We start from the raw sequence: 18,624 nt of genomic DNA, 5'->3' as shown, positions 1-18,624 counted from the left end.
TTCTCTCAAGTGCAATTTCGATATGCTCGATTCCCAACTTACTCTAACTCCATGAAGGCACGAGGGAGGATTTGTCTCTGTGGTTGGGGATGCAGGGAGGGTTTGCCAGCCTGGGTGCCAGGTAGAATTGGCAAGGGGAGCTGTCTAAATAGAGTCCGTTAATGGAGAAATTATTGAGTTGCAAGGTAAAAAGCCAGGGAGGGCTTGCCAGCCCGAAGCGATTAAATCGAATTAGTTCACAGAGAAAGGTAGAAGGTGAAGAGCGAGGAGCAGATTAACCCTCACCAACGGTAAAAACTTGTAAAGCATTTCCATCCCTCCATTTTATGGCTGTCCCCGCCAACCAATAGATAAAGAAACAGACTATAAATTTTTCTAATAATTGCGTTAGTCCCGTAATTCTCTCAAGCATCGCTTACCATGGCATCCCTTTCTCCGGCAGTAGTATCTTTTCTGTCCTGGAGCGTTTTCGTGCTTTTTTCACATAATGTAAATGCCGAAAACAGGATCACCTCCCCCATATGGAGGGGCCACCGGTCTCCAATTTCACAGCCCAAGCATCACAGGCCACGTTTCAGTCCTGGCCCTTGGAAAAGCGCTCATGCTACTTTCTATGGAGGCGCTGATGGCTCAGGAACAATGGGTACGTAACCTTTCTGGATCCTCGTTTACGTATTGATCCATTCTCCCGTAGTTGCACCATATATGATATATCACCACGCGCCTGCATGCATGGCATGCATGGCTCCAAAGTTTCTGCATATCTCTCCAGTAAATAACTAGGGAGAGATTGAATACTGTATAGGTGGAGCGTGTGGTTATGGGGATCTCAAACAAGAAGGTTACGGCTTGGAGACAGCTGCATTGAGCCAAGCTTTGTTCAACAATGGCCAAACATGCGGGGCCTGTTACGAAATAAAATGTGTCAACGACAACCAGTGGTGTAAGCCCGGGCAGCCTTCGCTCTTTGTTACCGCTACCAATAATTGCCCACCAAATTATGCTTTATCCAGCGATAACGGAGGATGGTGCAACCCACCGCGCGAGCATTTTGATCTGGCACAGGCGGCGTTTCTTCAGATTGCTGAATACCAAGCCGGCATTGTCCCTGTTCAATATCGGAGGTACTATATATTACTGCATACATGCGTCAAAGCTAATCATACCGTATTTTCTTTTGCCTTGTATTAAGGGGCCTTTCTTTTGTTGCAGGGTTCCGTGCGCTAAGAAGGGGGGAATTCGATTCACGATTACAGGGAATCCTTACTTCACCCTTGTTTTGGTATGGAATGTTGGAGGAGCTGGAGATGTTACGAGCGTACGGGTGAAGGGCGACAACAATGTAAATTGGACTCCAATGCAGCGAAATTGGGGTCAGAAATGGCAGACTCATACCGTGTTAACTGGGGAGTCGCTCTCCTTCAGAGTTAAGGCAAGTGATGGTAGAACCTCCACTTCATGGCATATTACCCCGCGAAATTGGCAGTTCGGTCAAACATTCGAAGGCAAGAACTTCAAGTAGAAGAGATAGAGGTGAAATCAAGAGCACCTGCTTCTTTTCAACTCAGCTCCTGATGGAAATCGTTGGAGTTATTCTTTCTTTTGAGAATTTTAATTATATGGGTCGGAATCATGCATGTGCCGGAACCGGGAAAAGACCAACATTATTCATTAACCAACAAATTTTGAAAGGATTAATCTAAACCTTAAACCGCAAGTGCATTTGCTTTTTGATTGTATCTCAGTCATACTTCTACGAAATTGCCAATACCAATCTTTACAAACAATTGTTTATGGTTCTCTGGCTCAAATACACACGAATTATTCTGATCCAATGTTGCTATGGCAAGCTTATAAAGAATACAAACGATGATGGGGACGGATGCTTGGTGGGAAACTTCGACCAAAGGTATAGCTAGTGTCTGCATCATATGTACGGCAGCTTCCTTCCAACTTACAATAGATCTTGAAAACGTAAAGATCTGGTTTATATAATGTACAATTGCTGAGGCCTCGAAGGTCTTCAAAAAAGTCGATTGTCTGATGGTAAAGAAGCAGCTGATCTTATATGTGCTGACAGAATCAAACAACGATATTATAAAATCCTTAATCACAAGCCCAACTGATCATGGCTGCTATTCGCAATCATTTTTCTCACTTCCTTTAATACTACTAGTTCTCGTTATTGTGCTTTGTGCTGCACTCCTCAAATTCATCAGAATTGAGCAGGATTTCCTGTGATCATCTAAAGCCAATGTTCGCGTCCGGTCCATGGAAGAATGCTCGTGCCACCTTCTACGGAGGAACTGATTGCTCAGGAACGATGGCTACGTGGATGACATTAACTATATATTATTTACACTTTTCCTCACGTCCTAATGCATGCATGGTGCACCATGGCCTGGTGGCTTTCGGACTACGACCGAGTTAGTATATATATATATATATATATATATATATAAATTTACCTTTCATTGCTTAAGATGTAAGTGTTTAAGACGAAAAGTTTGCATGCATGGGAGCTTGCGGGTATCAAGACCAATACAGGTAAGGCTCTTGGTTAATTAACACTTAACGGAACACGGCAATGAGCACTGTACTGTTCAATAATGGGCAGACTTGTGGAGCGAAATAAAATGTGCAGACGATCCTCAATGGTGTAAGCCGGGCCAACCATCACTCTTTGTCACGGCCACCAATTTTTGTGCACCTGATTACAATCTACAGAATTACACGAGGCTGGTGCAAGTGCAACCCCCCACGAGAGCATTTTGAATTGTCTAATCCAGAATTCCTTCAAATTGCTGGCAATTTTTCCTGTACAATATCGCAGGTCCTTAGTCTTATGTTCTGTATAAAATTAGTAGTACTGCATTAAAAAAAATAAAATGGATACGTTCAAACCACAGAATTGATCATTCATGCACAATAGAATCTTCATGTATTATTCTCATTATTGATATTACCAATGCCTCTCTGCCTGTACACTCAAGATATAATATGAATAAAGAACTTGAGGTCTAACAATGCAGGTTCCATGCAAGAAACAAGAAGGAATCTGCTTCACCATAGCAGGGAACCCTTACTTCTATTTGGTATTGGTAAGAAACGTTGGAGGGGCTGGAGATGTCACGCGCGTGGAGGTACAAGGAGCTGATAAATCCAACTGGATACATTTGAAGAGCAACTGGGGTCAGAAATGGCAGTCCGATGCCAAGTTGTTTTGTCAGACACTTTCTTTTCGAGTTGCAACAAGCGATGGAAGGAAACGTCAATTTCTTTGCATACATGCTCCTTAAAAGTGGCAATCCCGTCAAACCTTCGAGGGCAATTATTTTGCTTTGAAGAATAAGGGATTCAGCCGATGCATTTCTGCTCTGCATTCTCCTACTTTTCTTTTACTTTTATTCTCCTACTTTTCTTGTCATTGCATAGTTACCAGCCAATGCTTGTTGGAAGATTACGGCATCGGAGGTTCTATTTCATCATCTGACTCTACTCTTTTGGATAATTACCACCGCGTTTGGATGAGCAAGTGCCTACTGCTCCAAACGCAATGAAATGCAGAGACTAGCTTAAATAAAAGAAATATTGGCCCAGGCTTTGAAGCCCGGGTATGACCTTGCATGACTAGAGAAGTTTTCGTCAGATTAAGAAGCACCTATAGCATGTCAACTCTGTCAATATTAACTAGTCATATGCAGCTTGTTTGAGAAACTATATACTAACTGCTAACACGGAAAGAATCACCCAAACATCCATGAGTTCAACTGATGTCGGCCAAAAGAGACATCCCAGATCTATGCGAAGGATCAGCAATCTATGCGCTAAATGCCGTTTTGTGCTTCATTTAAGAGTCATCTCTCTTTACAACCAAATCTAAACTAGAAAAACTTGCTTATAATACGTTTCTTCTGGTAAAAATAATCATCTCTCGAACAAAGGAGCTTGGAAGTTGCACAATAATCAAGTTACATCTTGAGACTAGCATCACTAATTTACAACCACCTGAACTGCCAGAGTTGACTCTGCAGCAGACAGATGTTTGAGTGAGGTCCCAGAGTTCACAAAGACAGCCCAAAATGGGGAAGGAAAGCATTCCCCAGTCCCTTCATCTGCCAAGACAATGAGGTATGATTGGAATTTACTCCTCTTTTTTTTTTCAGGAAACCCTTTGATATTTTTACATCATGGTTTGCAGTGTTGTCCTGTTAATGTGTGGATTTAGCATATGTACTGGGGATATGTCATGGATGCAAGTCAGGACCAAACATGTTCACTATCAGATTTCTTCTGCTTCTTCCTTTTTCTCTTTTCTGTCTTTGTTTCTGATCTTGCTTCAAAGCGACGTGCATATTGTGATCGTATTTCTAACAATCTAGCTTTTGCGTCCATAAAGAGTGCTTCTGATCTCTGAGCCATCAGTTGCTGAAGAAAAATTAAAAAGCCAAAGAATCAGAGGAGACTGACAGCCTTCTCTCATCTATTAAAAAGACAACCATTCTAGGTGTGAAAAGCACTTACCTTCAGATGATCCATTGCTGCAAGGTTAAAACCAAGTGTATCTTTGCACTCCTGTAAATGGCAAAGACATCAATACCTGAATGTTTAGTTCTCAATCTAAGTTGTTTCAGTGAAGAACCAAGTAGGCAAGTTCACATGCAGGTTAAGCTTGCAGAAGAAATGTTTTAATATCCATCAACACGCATCGGTTAGAAATGATAAGCTACTTCAAACCTTTTGTGATAATTTCATCTCTTTTAACAAATATATAATCTCATCCTTTTTCAATGTGGTTATTCGCACAAGTGCTGATCAAAATGACAAAAATGAAGACAAAAAACCAAAGAAAGGAAATACCTCTTCTTGTTTCCACTAGGGTTAAAGCTCAGAGATTGCAAATTACTAATTCAAAGCATCCTAGTATACAGAATCATAAAGACTTCATTTTCAGAAACCCAATTTCTTTAATGAAGAGGTCATGAAAATTGTTTCTTCTTTAATTTCTTGAGAGGTACAGAGAATTCATATGCACGGCACAATTGGAATTTGACTGTGTGCAGAAAATGAATTTCAAAGTAATGGACGGCCAAAGTTACCCTGACTCTTGCATGAAGAATGTCCTTCAGATGAGTTAAGATAGGTCTGGCAGCAACAGTAGAAATCAACTGATAATGATGCAGTTGCAACAGCACTGTAGCAACCCTGCAGACAAGCTCAATCTGCCATTACAGAGAAAGGACAATGCTTAATTAGGACTAAAAACCAGAACAAAAACAGCTTTGCATGTTACATAACCCCAAAAAACTTGATTCATGCTCAACATTCCAATTTGAAAAGTTAAGCATATATCTTGAATCTATGGATGAGAATCTTGACCTTATCAGGAATGGAGGCCCAGTCCTTCAAGTAAGATAAAAGCTTTAATGCATCTGAGAATGGGAGGGCCTGCAAGGAGAAACCCACAACTGCATAAAATCTATCTTCAATAAAAAAGGGCTAGTATTGTAATGTAAAGTAATATATACTGTTTCTATACACTGAAAACAATGAGACTCGGTTAATAACTACCACGGGCAGGGAGTTATTAAGTCATACGATATTTAAAGCTGTCTAGATTAGTTAATTAAGACTAAATTGTGATCACTAAAAGGTCAGATATTTATGTCTGCAAAAGACCCCTTTTCTGCTGAAAGAAGAAAGAGATGTTCAAACGGGCAAACAAATTGTTCTAGACTTAAAATGAAGTGCCTTTGAACACTTAAATAAATATCTTGTTTCTGTTATGATATAATTCTTTTTAATCTATAACATGTCTACGCCAGGGTACCTTGCATAAATGATGACATGACATTTAACATACAACATGCAAAAGGTACAGGTAGCTACATGAAAGAAATAAAATTTTGACTGCCAACTTACCATCAAAGTCTGCTCCAGATCATTTGTGTGGACATTAGAAAGTGCACGAAGAACATATTCTGATGGAGAAAGCCCAAGCAAAAGAATATTTGGGCGCAAATCTGCATTTCTTCCCATAGAAATCTCCTCCTAAAAATTTAAAATGCATAGATAAGAAAACCTTAATGCAAAATCAATCCACAATTAGGACAAGACTACCCTCGTCCTCTGCCATCCCCCCCCTTCCTTCCTCCATCTTAGTGTCTCACAAAGCACAATAGAAGCACCAGTAATAAGGAATTAACCACCACAAATAACTAGTCAAATACAATGAAATTGTCAGGCTGCTCCATCAGTCCTGATCACAGGACGAGAAGATCCATATGGAAACAAGCACTTTCATACAATTTCTATTGACCATGTAGACAGATACGCATGCAGTGATATACATTGAATAGCAATAATAATAGTAAGAGTAGGAGTGGACCTCTACCCTCTTAAGTAGGTAAAGAATATCCAGAGCACAACATATACCTCATGTTCAGTAATACGCTTCAGCTCTGCCTCAGCCATGTCTAGTGCATCAATAATGGAGTCTGTGGCAGTCAAAGTTTCTTGAGTTTTCTTCCCTGCTATTGCTGTTGCTCCATCTTCTGGTAGTTCTTCCTTTGGAGCATATCTGTTCTCAAATGGGTTGTCAATGTCAGATTCAAACATCTCCTCCAACCGTTTTTCTTTTTCTTCCTGCAAAATGAAAAATTTCAGAGTCATTATCTGCAGGACTAGCTATTGATTCTGTACACTGTCACATAATGAAGACAAACCAAATCTTCCAAAGTGAATTGTTGTAACAATTGTGCAAAAGAAGCATGTGCGGCATATTTGCGTAGGCACAACTTTAATCAAACTACCAAACTGGAGAAAGCATACCTCAATGAAAAATGGTTCTTCAGTCCGATCCCAACGCCGTATGGAGCGGTCATGGGATCCAGTTACAAGATAATCACCACGGTTGCTGACGGAAAGACACCAAACCTCAGCATGGTGACCCTCAAGAGTCAGAAGTAACTCAAACTTGTCAGCATCCCAGTATTTCACAAGACGATCTTTCCCAACACTGAACATGTAATGGGTATTGCGAACAAATTTGACTGCCATAACACTGCACAATGAGGCTCATCAGCACACATTGTAACAGTCATTCAAGGAAATCTTCAAGACAAATCTGAAAAAGTGCTAATACACTTCAAGTGCAATGACTAGTTACCTATCTGCATGAGCAAAAAGAGACTTATGGCAGTCACCAAAATCCAATCCCCAAATTTTCAAATTTTTGTCTGCAGATCCACTCACAAGTAGATCTCCATCAGCCGAAATATCCATGCAGAGCACAGGAAGCTTGTGACCGTAGAGTGAAATGAAAAATTTGAGGGAATCCATAAAAAATACCTGAGGAAGTTCACAATAACATATTGTGAAGAACATAATGTCTTAGAGTAGAACAACCTGAGAAAGCCACATGCTTCCAGCTCACAATCTTGATAGTGACAATGAACAAGAGTGAAGCTGACGTGATACAGCAGGAAAATAAATGCCGGATGACAATCAAAACTCTCTGCTTGTTCAAACTTAATGTTCTTATCCTTCTACAAAGGGGAAGTACTATGGTGAAAGTTTTTAACAGAAAAGCTTTACTACTGAGGAAGAGATGATGATAAAATCATGTTGCTTATCACTTTTGAATTCAACGTAGACCTTATTCACCTCATAGTTAATGGGTCCCTAACCTTGCTTTCCACTTGCAACAACTCATTATCGCGAATTTCGTGACCGAGATGCTAACATTTCCTTGGGTGTCAGGAGAACCTTTCCCCCTTTGAAATATCCAAAATATGCATTAGTGCAAGTTTTCATAAAATGATGATGCATAACACACTTGTGCTAATCTACAGCACTTGATACTCTGCAAAACCCAATCCAAGCCAAATGCTGCATTCCCACTCCCCATTCCAGGATTGTTACATATTAACTTTACCCAAGTCAGAGAATGAGCCTCAGATTCTAGCAAAAATTTATAATGCTGATCCACAAAACAATTGCTTGTGTCAAACCTTTCAAAAACACAGAGAGAGAGAGAGAGAGAGAGAGAAGAAGACACGTTCAAAAACCAGCATGTGAATCTGGCATTTGCTCTCTGCATTAGTCTTTTCATCTATTGTCTAATTTGGTCTCATGGGACAAGAAAATTGCAAAATTATCTTTATGATAGACGTGGAGAACGAATTCATCCATGTTCAAACTGCAGTTGACGACATGATAAAACCCATTTCATTCTAATATGATGTAAAAACAGCTCATCCAGGTGAATAGAATTTCGAGCTACAAAATAAAAATTAGAAAGCAACTAAAATAACAGAACAAATAGCATGATATTTGGAAAAGATAACCCCAATAGAAAAAGTATAAAACTGAAAAAGTAACCTCAAGAAAATGACAAACATAAGGTTCTCTCCAGATTTGAACCACAAGAAAAGGTTAACCTGAAGTATTCACACCTTAACTGTGCAGTCCAACAGGGCAAGAGCAATGTGTTTACCATCACTGCTGACAGCCACCACAAGAACATCATCATTCATTTTCAAGTTCCTTGTAGGAGATACAGTCAAATGCTTGGCATCCTACAAATGAAACGAGATTAGCATTTTTTTTTTCTTGTTAATAAATAACTGGGCCATTATATTACTGATATTCAGCAAACAAGAAATATACAGCTCAGTCAAAACAAAATCAAATCATCATCTCAACATACATTTCAAACAGGAAATTCTTTGCACGTACGTATACATACAAACTGAATTCATGTTAAACTAAAGCACAACTTTACAATGAAAGGGTATTAAATGAACTGACTTCGAACTATAACAACAGATAGACAAATGAAATGATGGACGCATACATACAGATGGAGAGATTGTGACACCATGTGATGGAGAAAAATATGACAGAGAGAGAAAAATTAGGATTACGTACTTGACCAGGTTTTCGTATAGTTTGGTACTCCCAGAACTTAACATCGTGATCCGCACTCCCAGTAATAAAACCACTCCCATCTGGAGTCGAAGCAATTGATTGAACAGAACCACCATGCGCCTCAACTACCTCCACACATGTACCACTTCGTACATCAACAATTTCTATTGTTCCACCCTTTGTACCAATAACTGCATACTTGTTACCAGGAACAAAAAGACCACATAGTCCATATCCTGAATCAATAGTACGAAGGCAAGAACCAGTACTGGGGTTCCATATCTTGATTGCACTATGACTTGTTGACATCAAAAGAGTGTTGTCAGAGCTAAGTGTGACACTCCTAACGTCAGAACGATGTCCTTGGAGCTCAATAGTGCTAGTTCTTGTAGTTGAACTGCTTTCAATTGAATAAATTTCCAATAGGTTATTATTCAAAGACAACGCTAAAGTGGCCAGTGAGCTCTTCGAGCTAATAGGAGAGAAAGAAATAGATGATATCTTCTTACTAGCTCGTAAAGTTTGAAGAAGCTTAAATACATCAGGGACGGTAACAACCGGACAGCTTCCATCTTCTGCTACGACATTTGCATCACCATTCTCCATCTCAACTGCCCCTTTTAAAGCTTTTTTCTCCTTCTTTCTATGAATTCTCCTCTTTGCTTTACGCTTAGATTCAGACTCATCCAGTACACGGAATATCTCCACTGTCTTTCCTGCAACTTGACATGCCAATAGATTTCCGGACTTATTAAATCTCAAGGTAGCAACTCTGTCCTTGCTCTGTCGCTGAATTTCACCAAACTGCTTCAGGACTTCCCATTTATTTTCATATGAGGTCTCTTTATCACTTGTCACAGTTTTCTTTTCAGATGCCAAAGGTTCTTGTCTAGTAAAATCATGCTTTATCATGTAAAAGCGGAGTTCAGGGTCCGTAGATCCAGTGACAAGATATCTCTCCTCAGGATCAATGTCTATGGACCAGATTTCACTATGATGCCCGCTAATAATCTGCATACAATGTTGTGTATCCAGATCCCAAACTCTCAAAAACTTGTCCTTAGATGAACTAACCAGTTTTTTACCAGAATCCAAGAAAACAAGGTCTGTAACCTACAAAACAAGAACCTGACCAAAAATCACAAGGCAAATTTGGTATAAATGGTAATAAAACTAATACCTTTCTTACAAAAAGCTAAAGTACAAACCTGATCACGGTGACCACGAAGGCGAAAAAGCCCAGCCTCCCCAACCACATCCCACAAAATAATGTCATTATCCTTGCTCCCAGATGCAAGCAAAGATCCAAGTCTGTTGTAGCGAAGGGCTGTTACAGCTCCTTTATGTCCGTTCAATGTGGTTTCACATGTTCCTTTTTCAGAATCCCATATTCTTATGCTACCATCAGCATATCCACTTGCTACCTGCCATTAGATTTCACAAGAACTTTCTCATTCATTAACGGCATAAAAAACCCATCAAACCCGAGCATATTTGCCAACTTGCCCTCCACCAAAGTAAAGAAATTCATTAACGTTCCCACCCAACCCCTCCCAACCTATTATGTCCTAGGAGCCCGCAATTCCAAAAAAAATTTAAAAAAAGTTCAGAGAAAATATCAGAACGAACTCATCAATTAAGGCCCCAATATTTCAGAAATCTGTACTTTCTTTCTCCATTTCTTCCAATATCTAAATATTCAAACCACATTGCCGCGTCATTGGTTAAACTAACTTTATGCTCTTTCATCAGCTCTATCAAATAAATTGTCAAAATTGCAATTATATTAGGCAAACAGAACATGGTAAATGGCATGTGCACAAGGAGAATACAAGCAACTTAGCATAATTGTCATTCTCGCAGTGCTCAACAGATAAAAGTGTCTACAATATACAAAAGCGCGAAAAGAAGGGAGGGAATGAGAAAATTACAAGAGAAGGAGAAGGGGAGGCAGCGATAGAGGTAACTGCTAGAGCGGGGCCGCGGGAGGTCGAGGAAAGCGCAGGAGCTAGAGTTTTGCCACACACTCCCTGGCGGACATGCCACACGCCGACTTTCTCCAAAGCCGCTGCCAGCAAGAGCTTGCCGGTGCTGTCGTAAGCGATGTTTGAGTCCCCCGACACAATCACCCCGAAAGATGCGGCCGGCTCGTACCTCAAGTACGCCTTCACCATTGCTCAAACACCAAGTTTGAGCCCGTGTGAACCGCTATTAATTTTACTACTCAAGGTCACGCCGGACGGTCGGAGATTAGGGTTTAAGGTTTTTTCTTTGTCAGCTTTTAGTTTCATTCTAGCTCCAAACTAGTCAGAGGGTTTAACGGCCCGGATCCGACCCGTTTCAGTCTAGCGGCTCAAAGATTCACTTATGGGCCAGTAGAATTCACCGTTGGGCCGGACATGCACAGAAATTTTGGCGTCTCTCTTCTGGCCCAATGTAATTGTTTGAGTCCACTTGAGCCCAAAAGAACATGTAACAATCTCTCCCGCTGACACACCCACACACGAGACACGACTACGCGATTTGGAAACTAGGTGATAAATTGTCAACTCTTGTATTTACTCTCTGATGAAATGAAGCGCCATAGTTCATGAATGTAGAGCCCAAATGTATTACTATATTTGATTAGGAGGCCAAAACTCATAGAAGTAGGAATTTCAACCTTAACATATGAAGGCAAACAAAAGTAACTCACGGAGTCAAATTGCAATGGGAAGACAATGGAAAAGATAACAGCGTGCCAGGTGGGCTGTTCCCAGTGGTCATCATCATATTTGGGCTAAACTATCGGTGCCAATAAAGTATGTGATCGCTGACGAGCTTCAACGGCTTAAAGAACGGCGGATTACATATAGCAGTCGATCATGTTAATTTATTTATTTTTTTTTGAAAAAGATGTTAAATTGACCCTCTAGCACACTAACGTTAATTTAAAGGTCTGAAATTTAATTAACCAAACCGTCTCTATCTGAAATTGAAAGCCAAGCGTTTTGATGTTATCTTAAATATATATATATATATATATATATATATATCTTTTCTTTCTTTATAAAACTTATTAAAAATTTATACTAATGACAGAAGTTATATATATCATCGTACGTATACAGCTATCAAAGAACATATTTAAAGAATGAATATTACGGATCCAAATAACAAATTAAAAATTGCACTATAAAACTCCAAAAATATATGGCTCCGTTTGGATTAGCTGTTTTTGGGGTTGTTTTTTAAAAACAGCACTGTAGCATTTCGTTTTTGAAATACAACTCCGTTTGGATTAGTTGTTTTTGGAGTTGTTTTTCAAAAACTATATGAAAAACTTTTACTGTAGATGTTTTTTGGATTATTTTTAGAGGTATTTTTAAAACATATTTTTGGATATTTTTATAATTTATAATACATTTATAAATATTTATAAATAAATATATTTATATATTTGCTAAAAAATATATAAATGTATTATAAATGTATTATATTATATATAATACATAATATACATATATTTATAAATATATAAGTGTATATTATTATAAATGTATAAATTATAAATGAATATTATATAAATGTATAAATTACAATTTATAATTTATAATTTTTATATTTTTATATAAATATACATTTATGCATTTATAATACATTTATAAATAAATATATTTATATAAAATATATAAATGTATTATAAATTTATTATATTATATATAATACATAATATAAATGTATTTATAAATGTATAAGTGTATATTATTGTAAATGTATAAATTATAAATGAATATTATATAAATGTATAAATTATAAATTATAAATTATAATTTTTATATTTTTATATAAATATACGTTTATGCATTTATAATACATTTATAAATATTTATAAATAAATATATTTATGTATTTATATAAAATATATAAATGTATTATATTATATATAATACATAATATAAATATATTTATAAACGTATAAGTCTATATTATTATAAATGTATAAATTACAAATGAATATTATATAAATGTATAAATTATAATTTTTTATATTTTTATATAAATATACATTTATGCATTTATAATACATTTATAAATATTTATAAATAAATATATTTATGTATTTATATAAAATATATAAATGTATTATATTATATATAATACATAATATAAATATATTTATAAACGTATAAGTCTATATTATTATAAATGTATAAATTACAAATGAATATTATATAAATGTATAAATTATAATTTTATTAATATATATTAGTATTAAGTATAAATGTATTAATATAATTAATATAAATGTACAAAATGTATTAATATTATGTATAAATATAAAATTAATATTATGTATATTAATAGAAATGTATAAATGTATTATAAAAGCATTATATTATATATAATACATAATATAAATGTATATTATAAATAAATATACATTAATATATATTATGTATAAATGAACATTTATATAAATGTATAATATATATAATATATAATATATGTTATATTATATATAATTTATATAATATATAATATTCATATAACTATATAAAAATATTTATAATATGTATAAATAAATAAATAAATATTTAAAATATATAATATACATTAATATTAATTGTAAATATTATAATATTATAAATATGGTGTTTATATAATATTTCAATTTGTAATATTTATTGTATATTTCATTATATAAATATTCATATAATATATAATATTTAAATTTATAATTTATAATTTTCAATTTGTATAATATACATAATATTGTATATATATAATATAATATACATAATATAATATGTTATATATAATATACATTATTACATTATTACATATTATGTCTATTATATATTATACGTAACACTATTATACATTATTATACACAATAATGTACATAATAATATTATACATTAATAATGTATATATTATAATATAATGTACATAATATAATATGTATAAATATTTACACATTTATGTATACAATATTACATATTATGTATATTATATTATATTATGTATAATATTAATTTATATAAATATTTATATAATATATAATATATATAATTTTCAATTTGTATATTTCAATTTATATTAATATAATATAATATATATTTATATATATAATATACATAATTGAAATGTACAAATTGAAATATACATATGTAGTTGTTTTTGATATAATATTTGGATATGGTGTTTTTGGAGTTGTTTTAGAAATACACATTTACTGTAGCATTTGGAATGTGAAAAACAGTTTTTCAAAAACAACCCCAAAAACAAGGGATCCAAACACACCCTATATTTTAAAAGGCGAGATAAAACAAACTTCTTTTCTTTTCTTTTCTTAGGGGAAAAGGGAAACTCTTTCCATACGTATGTGTTTCTATCTGCCGGTTAATTTTTGTAACAACCCCATCGTCAAATAGCTGTTGATTTCTGAACGTTCAAAAAAATGTAAGTTTATATATTCACACTCGAGAGCAATAATACGGATCTTCATGAATTTTGTACTTGAATCCTTTTTTTTTTTTTTGAATCTTATGTCCCTGTTCGTGTGAAACGTTATTTGAGTCTGTAATTTAGAGTTTACAGACAATGTAGAGCTGATTCTTTCTTTTTAATGGCATTATTAGTTTAGCCACACCGTCTTCTATATTAATATATGCTTTTATTATGAATTGAATCTTGTGATTAATTACGTGCGAGATTATGCATTTAAAAATAATGAGTTTAAAATGTTGAATATTATTTATTAAAAATATAATTAAATCATCTTTAAAATCAAATTTGAGTTCGAGATCAAATTCGATTTGTATAGTTTAACGAGTCGAGTTCAAGTTCAAACTCGAATATTTATATAAATAAACGAATCGAATTCGAACAATATTTATAATTCCTTAATATTTGGGTCAAACTCAAATCTTGTTCATATAAATTATACACAAAACAAACAGAATTTGAACACCAAATATTCGATTTTATTTGACTCGTTAATAGACATAGCTGCGGTTGGTGGCAGACAGATGGTGAAGAAAATATGCAGCAATAGTCGGACTCTTGAGCGGCTCCATTTTCTTCCGTCACAACTGATGAGTGGTTCTTTTCTTTGATTCTCAACTGTTATCCAATTGTGATGCATTCTTTCTCGCAACGAGTGAGAGCCGATAGTGGAAGTACGAAATGGCCATCTTCCAAGTCAAGATTGTTTCTTTTTTCAGTTAAATTCCACACGAGATATTAAAATATGGAGTCGTAATTGAATTAATCAAATCTGTTTACATGACTTGCCATGTGTTTTTTCCAATTGTAGTTCGGAATACGTTCGGCATCAAAGATCCAGAAATACCCAAAAAAAATTTCATGGGGTGCATGCACTTCCAAGTCTTGAAGCTATGACCAGAAGAAGGAGGCCTGATGCAAAGAAGCACCCGTCCAACACTTTTTCCCCCTTTAAATTAGCTGTCTTGCCCAATCTAATCTAATCAATGCAAAACTTCATCAAGACATCATCAAACGAAGCCCTGTTTGGATTGTCATTTTCTGTAAGAAAATTACATCGTTTTCCGTGATCACATTTCCCTATTATCTTTTTTCTTCACATACATCAAATCGCTATAGTAATTTTTTCATGAAAAATCATAAAAAAAAATACAATCCAAACGTGAGGAAGGTAATATCATTGGTGAAACGAATACAAATGTTGTTGACTTGGGAAAACGACGAAAATCATGTACCATTAAGTCAAAACCGTAACCCTACAATTCGTCTTTGTATTTTCTGAAAAATGGTAGTACTGTAAAAAATTTGATCGGACAAAGAAACCAGCCTGCAATCTAAGACTTATAAAATGGATCATCAAAATTTATTAAAAAAATGGATCATCTCACATACATCTTGGGTGGCGTGAATATGTGAATATTTTAGAGACGAAGAAAAGGGTGAAATGTTATAAATTGAGAGGCGGTGCAAAAGGTCGGCTGCGGAATGACAACCACCAGGAAATGATTAGCTTAATTAACAAGCTAATTAATAATTTACCGACAATTATTTCTCAATCGGGGGCAAAAAAAAAAAGATCTTTCCATTCAATTTATTCTTGATGGATCGTTTTCGCTGTATTACATGAGATACAAAATCAATTAACTTGTGTTCGACAAGGAGTTATGTAACCGACCAATACTTGGGCAAAGATTAAGATGAAAAACACTCCTGAACCAAATGAATTGTCGAGCAAAATCGAATTGTGAATCGCGGTCGAGCTAAAAGGCTTTTCTTTTACTGTCTTTTTTGGTTTACGTGAATGGAAACGCATTGCAGTTGATACGACCCCCACGAGAAAACTGATACGTGATAGCCCGTAATGCATACTGGCACCTCTAAATATTAAATATATATGGTTTTACGTACATGAAAAATGAAGGCTTACTGCCTCTACAATTACATTAGAAATTAGTAGTTCAAACTGAGCTAGAGCTGATGCGAGAAATTTTTGTATGAGTAGTTAAAAAAACTAGTTTAGAGTAGAGGTGTTAAAATGAGTGATTTGAACGGGTTTGAATTGGTTAAAATGGGTAATGAGTATAAGTGAGTTAACCAATTTATACCCATTTAATTATATGGATATAAATAAGTAAGTCAAAAAATGAATTGGGTAACCCAATTACCCATTTATAACCCATTTATTTTAACTTTTTATAAACTCATTTTTGCAAACTAAGTTATCAATTTATACCACCCTTTGCACCCATCACTAGTTTTAAATATTTACTTTTAATACGCAATAAACCTAATTACTAATTTTTTTCTCATCTGTACTCTATGTCGCAAAATTGCATACTATTTAATAATTGAACAATAAAAATATAAAAATTTGAACTAAGTACTGTAAAAATTAACATAAAAGCTTAATCCAAAAAGTTTGAATCTCTAGTATTTTTTTGTATGTAAACTTAAAATTTCATTTTGGAAAGGTAGGAAAAGAGGCTAAAACTTATCATAAATTGATAATGATGAAAAATGAGCAAGTTAACAAACTAAGAGAAAATAAAACCAACAAATAATAATAATAATAATAATGAAACAAAAGTAGTTAACATTATGACAACATGAAAAATCTAAAAAAAAAAAAGGGTGGGAAAAGAGAGGAGGTTTTGAGGAAGACAATTCTAAATGGATTAATTAGATTTCATGGACTACCCAATAATATTCATTTAATAAACAGATATTGTTGGATAACTTATTATACCCGTATGTAAAAATTTAAAATATCCATATCTATATATTCATGAACGGATATGGATAAATTTAGTTAAATGGATGTGTTTGTCACCTATAGTTTAGGGTATCATATAATGTCTTGAGCATCTTATTTGGATCGGCAAGTTGATATAGAATTAGTGTACTCAAGGGCATGGAAAGAATTGAAGTAATCAAACCTCATATACTATATGTTAAGCAACATCTGCTTATTATTTTGGTCCATAAAACATAAGTATGATGATATAATTGGTGGCAGCTCTTGAAAGTGTTAGATGCCCGATATTTTTGAAAAGGGGGACCTTTCCGTATCACATCATATTTAATTTAGGTGAACTTCAATTCATTAAATTCGTCTACTAAATGTTCGGAGAAAAGGATATAAACCAGCTAAATTATTTGCAGTCACAACTTTAGAACATCTCTCAGATGCCACAACAAATTAAAAATATGGGTTCTGCTAGGGCGGCAATCGGGTTCCAGTCAACGCGAGGAGCCATTAGATTGATGATGCTTTGATAGGAGTAGTTTAACAAATTCATGAACGCACAACTAATCTAATCTTGTAAGTGGCAGCGAGGATTAGAAAACCTAAAGGCTGCTCTAAAATGCTTCCATCTGGCTGACACGGTACGGTGCTCATGCTGCTTAGACGTTTGAGTGTCAAAACTCGAAGGTAAAAAATTAATTGAAAAATGTGTTTATGAAAAACGTAACAATTTTTTTTGTCAAACAAAGCCAAAGTTCTTAGTTGGAAAAAGCACTATTATAAAGAATAAACTAGGAAATTCAACAAAATTTAAATTGGTTGGTAAGGATAGATCATTTTCTTGTAAAAGGTCGTGGTTTATGATTTCGAGAATATGTCTTGACCTATGATAATGGTGATTGGAGCCAAGTCCATCCAGACTTATATGCATTAAAAAAGAGAGAGCAGGAAATAACTAAAATGGAAGTAATCAAAACAAAAACTAGTTTGAAATTGGAAAGATCTACTAATGTTGGATCTCTGTATGTCAAGTGTAATGTTGGGATACTTTGATTTTAATATGGATTCACAAAGATGACTGGGTGCCAAATGCAGGTAAGATTTGATTGCGAAACTTTTGTACGGGTCAATTTGTAATAGGTTTAATTTGTCAATTACATCAAATCTACCCAAGCACGCAAAGAATATGCGTGAATGAAGAGGATATAATATCGAATTCTCTCTTTTTTTTTTTTTTTTTTTCTATCGATACGATAACTTCCTGAACTACGTAAAATGCTCCCAGCATCTTTATGCCAATTAATGCAGCTACCTTCAAATGGCGTAGTTTATTTGGAGACGATTATCAACTACGTCAAATGCCTCGACGCCATATTGGTTTACCAAAAAAAGCGAATCAACTTTTTTGTTTTCAAATTCAGACGCAAAAAAGTTACGGCTATTGTGGTGCAGATGTC

At 34.8% G+C, this 18,624-nt stretch overlaps 2 protein-coding genes across 3 annotated transcripts; one reads left to right on the top strand and one right to left on the bottom strand.

Moving 5' to 3' along the window:
* The first annotated feature begins 515 nt into the window (after window positions 1-515).
* Window positions 516-1,787, top strand: LOC140008309 (expansin-A16-like). The gene is made up of 3 exons (XM_072052222.1): window positions 516-643; window positions 806-1,124; window positions 1,213-1,787. Exons 1-3 carry the CDS (start codon window positions 640-642, stop codon window positions 1,520-1,522), a joined length of 633 nt encoding a protein of 210 aa, XP_071908323.1. The 5' UTR covers window positions 516-639; the 3' UTR covers window positions 1,523-1,787.
* A 2,034-nt stretch (window positions 1,788-3,821) lies between these two features.
* LOC140008308 (uncharacterized) lies at window positions 3,822-11,239 on the bottom strand. Of its 2 annotated transcripts, XM_072052219.1 has the most exons (12): window positions 10,863-11,239; window positions 10,140-10,355; window positions 8,932-10,044; window positions 8,457-8,579; window positions 7,169-7,350; window positions 6,832-7,063; window positions 6,436-6,645; window positions 5,923-6,051; window positions 5,380-5,448; window positions 5,100-5,222; window positions 4,525-4,575; window positions 3,822-4,428 (listed from the first exon to the last, which is right to left on the bottom strand). In XM_072052219.1, exons 1-12 carry the CDS (start codon window positions 11,103-11,105, stop codon window positions 4,261-4,263), a joined length of 2,859 nt encoding a protein of 952 aa, XP_071908320.1. In that variant the 5' UTR covers window positions 11,106-11,239; the 3' UTR covers window positions 3,822-4,260. The 2 variants fall into 2 exon arrangements, with proteins under 2 accessions (XP_071908320.1, XP_071908321.1); XM_072052220.1 differs by lacking the exon at window positions 10,863-11,239 and having other exon boundaries at window positions 8,932-10,059; window positions 10,140-10,276.
* Between the last annotated feature and the right edge of the window lie 7,385 nt (window positions 11,240-18,624).

Source organism: Coffea arabica, chromosome 6c (assembly GCF_036785885.1).
Source record: "Coffea arabica cultivar ET-39 chromosome 6c, Coffea Arabica ET-39 HiFi, whole genome shotgun sequence".
Lineage (NCBI taxonomy): Eukaryota > Viridiplantae > Streptophyta > Magnoliopsida > Gentianales > Rubiaceae > Coffea > Coffea arabica.
The sequence above is the reverse complement of the archived record's forward strand: the minus strand, read 5'-3'. Positions and strand labels throughout refer to the sequence as shown.

Coding starts and splice junctions, on each gene's coding strand:
- LOC140008309 (XM_072052222.1), top strand. Junction 1,125..1,212: donor GTCCCTGTTCAATATCGGAG/GTACTATATATT, acceptor CTTTTGTTGCAG/GGTTCCGTGCGCTAAGAAGG.
- LOC140008308 (XM_072052219.1), bottom strand. CDS start 11,105: ATGGTGAAGGCGTACTTGAGGTACGAGCCGGCCGCATCTTTCGGGGTG. Junction 10,045..10,139: donor TTCGTGGTCACCGTGATCAG/GTTTGTACTTTA, acceptor CTTGTTTTGTAG/GTTACAGACCTTGTTTTCTT. Junction 8,580..8,931: donor CTATACGAAAACCTGGTCAA/GTACGTAATCCT, acceptor TTTCATTTGTAG/GATGCCAAGCATTTGACTGT.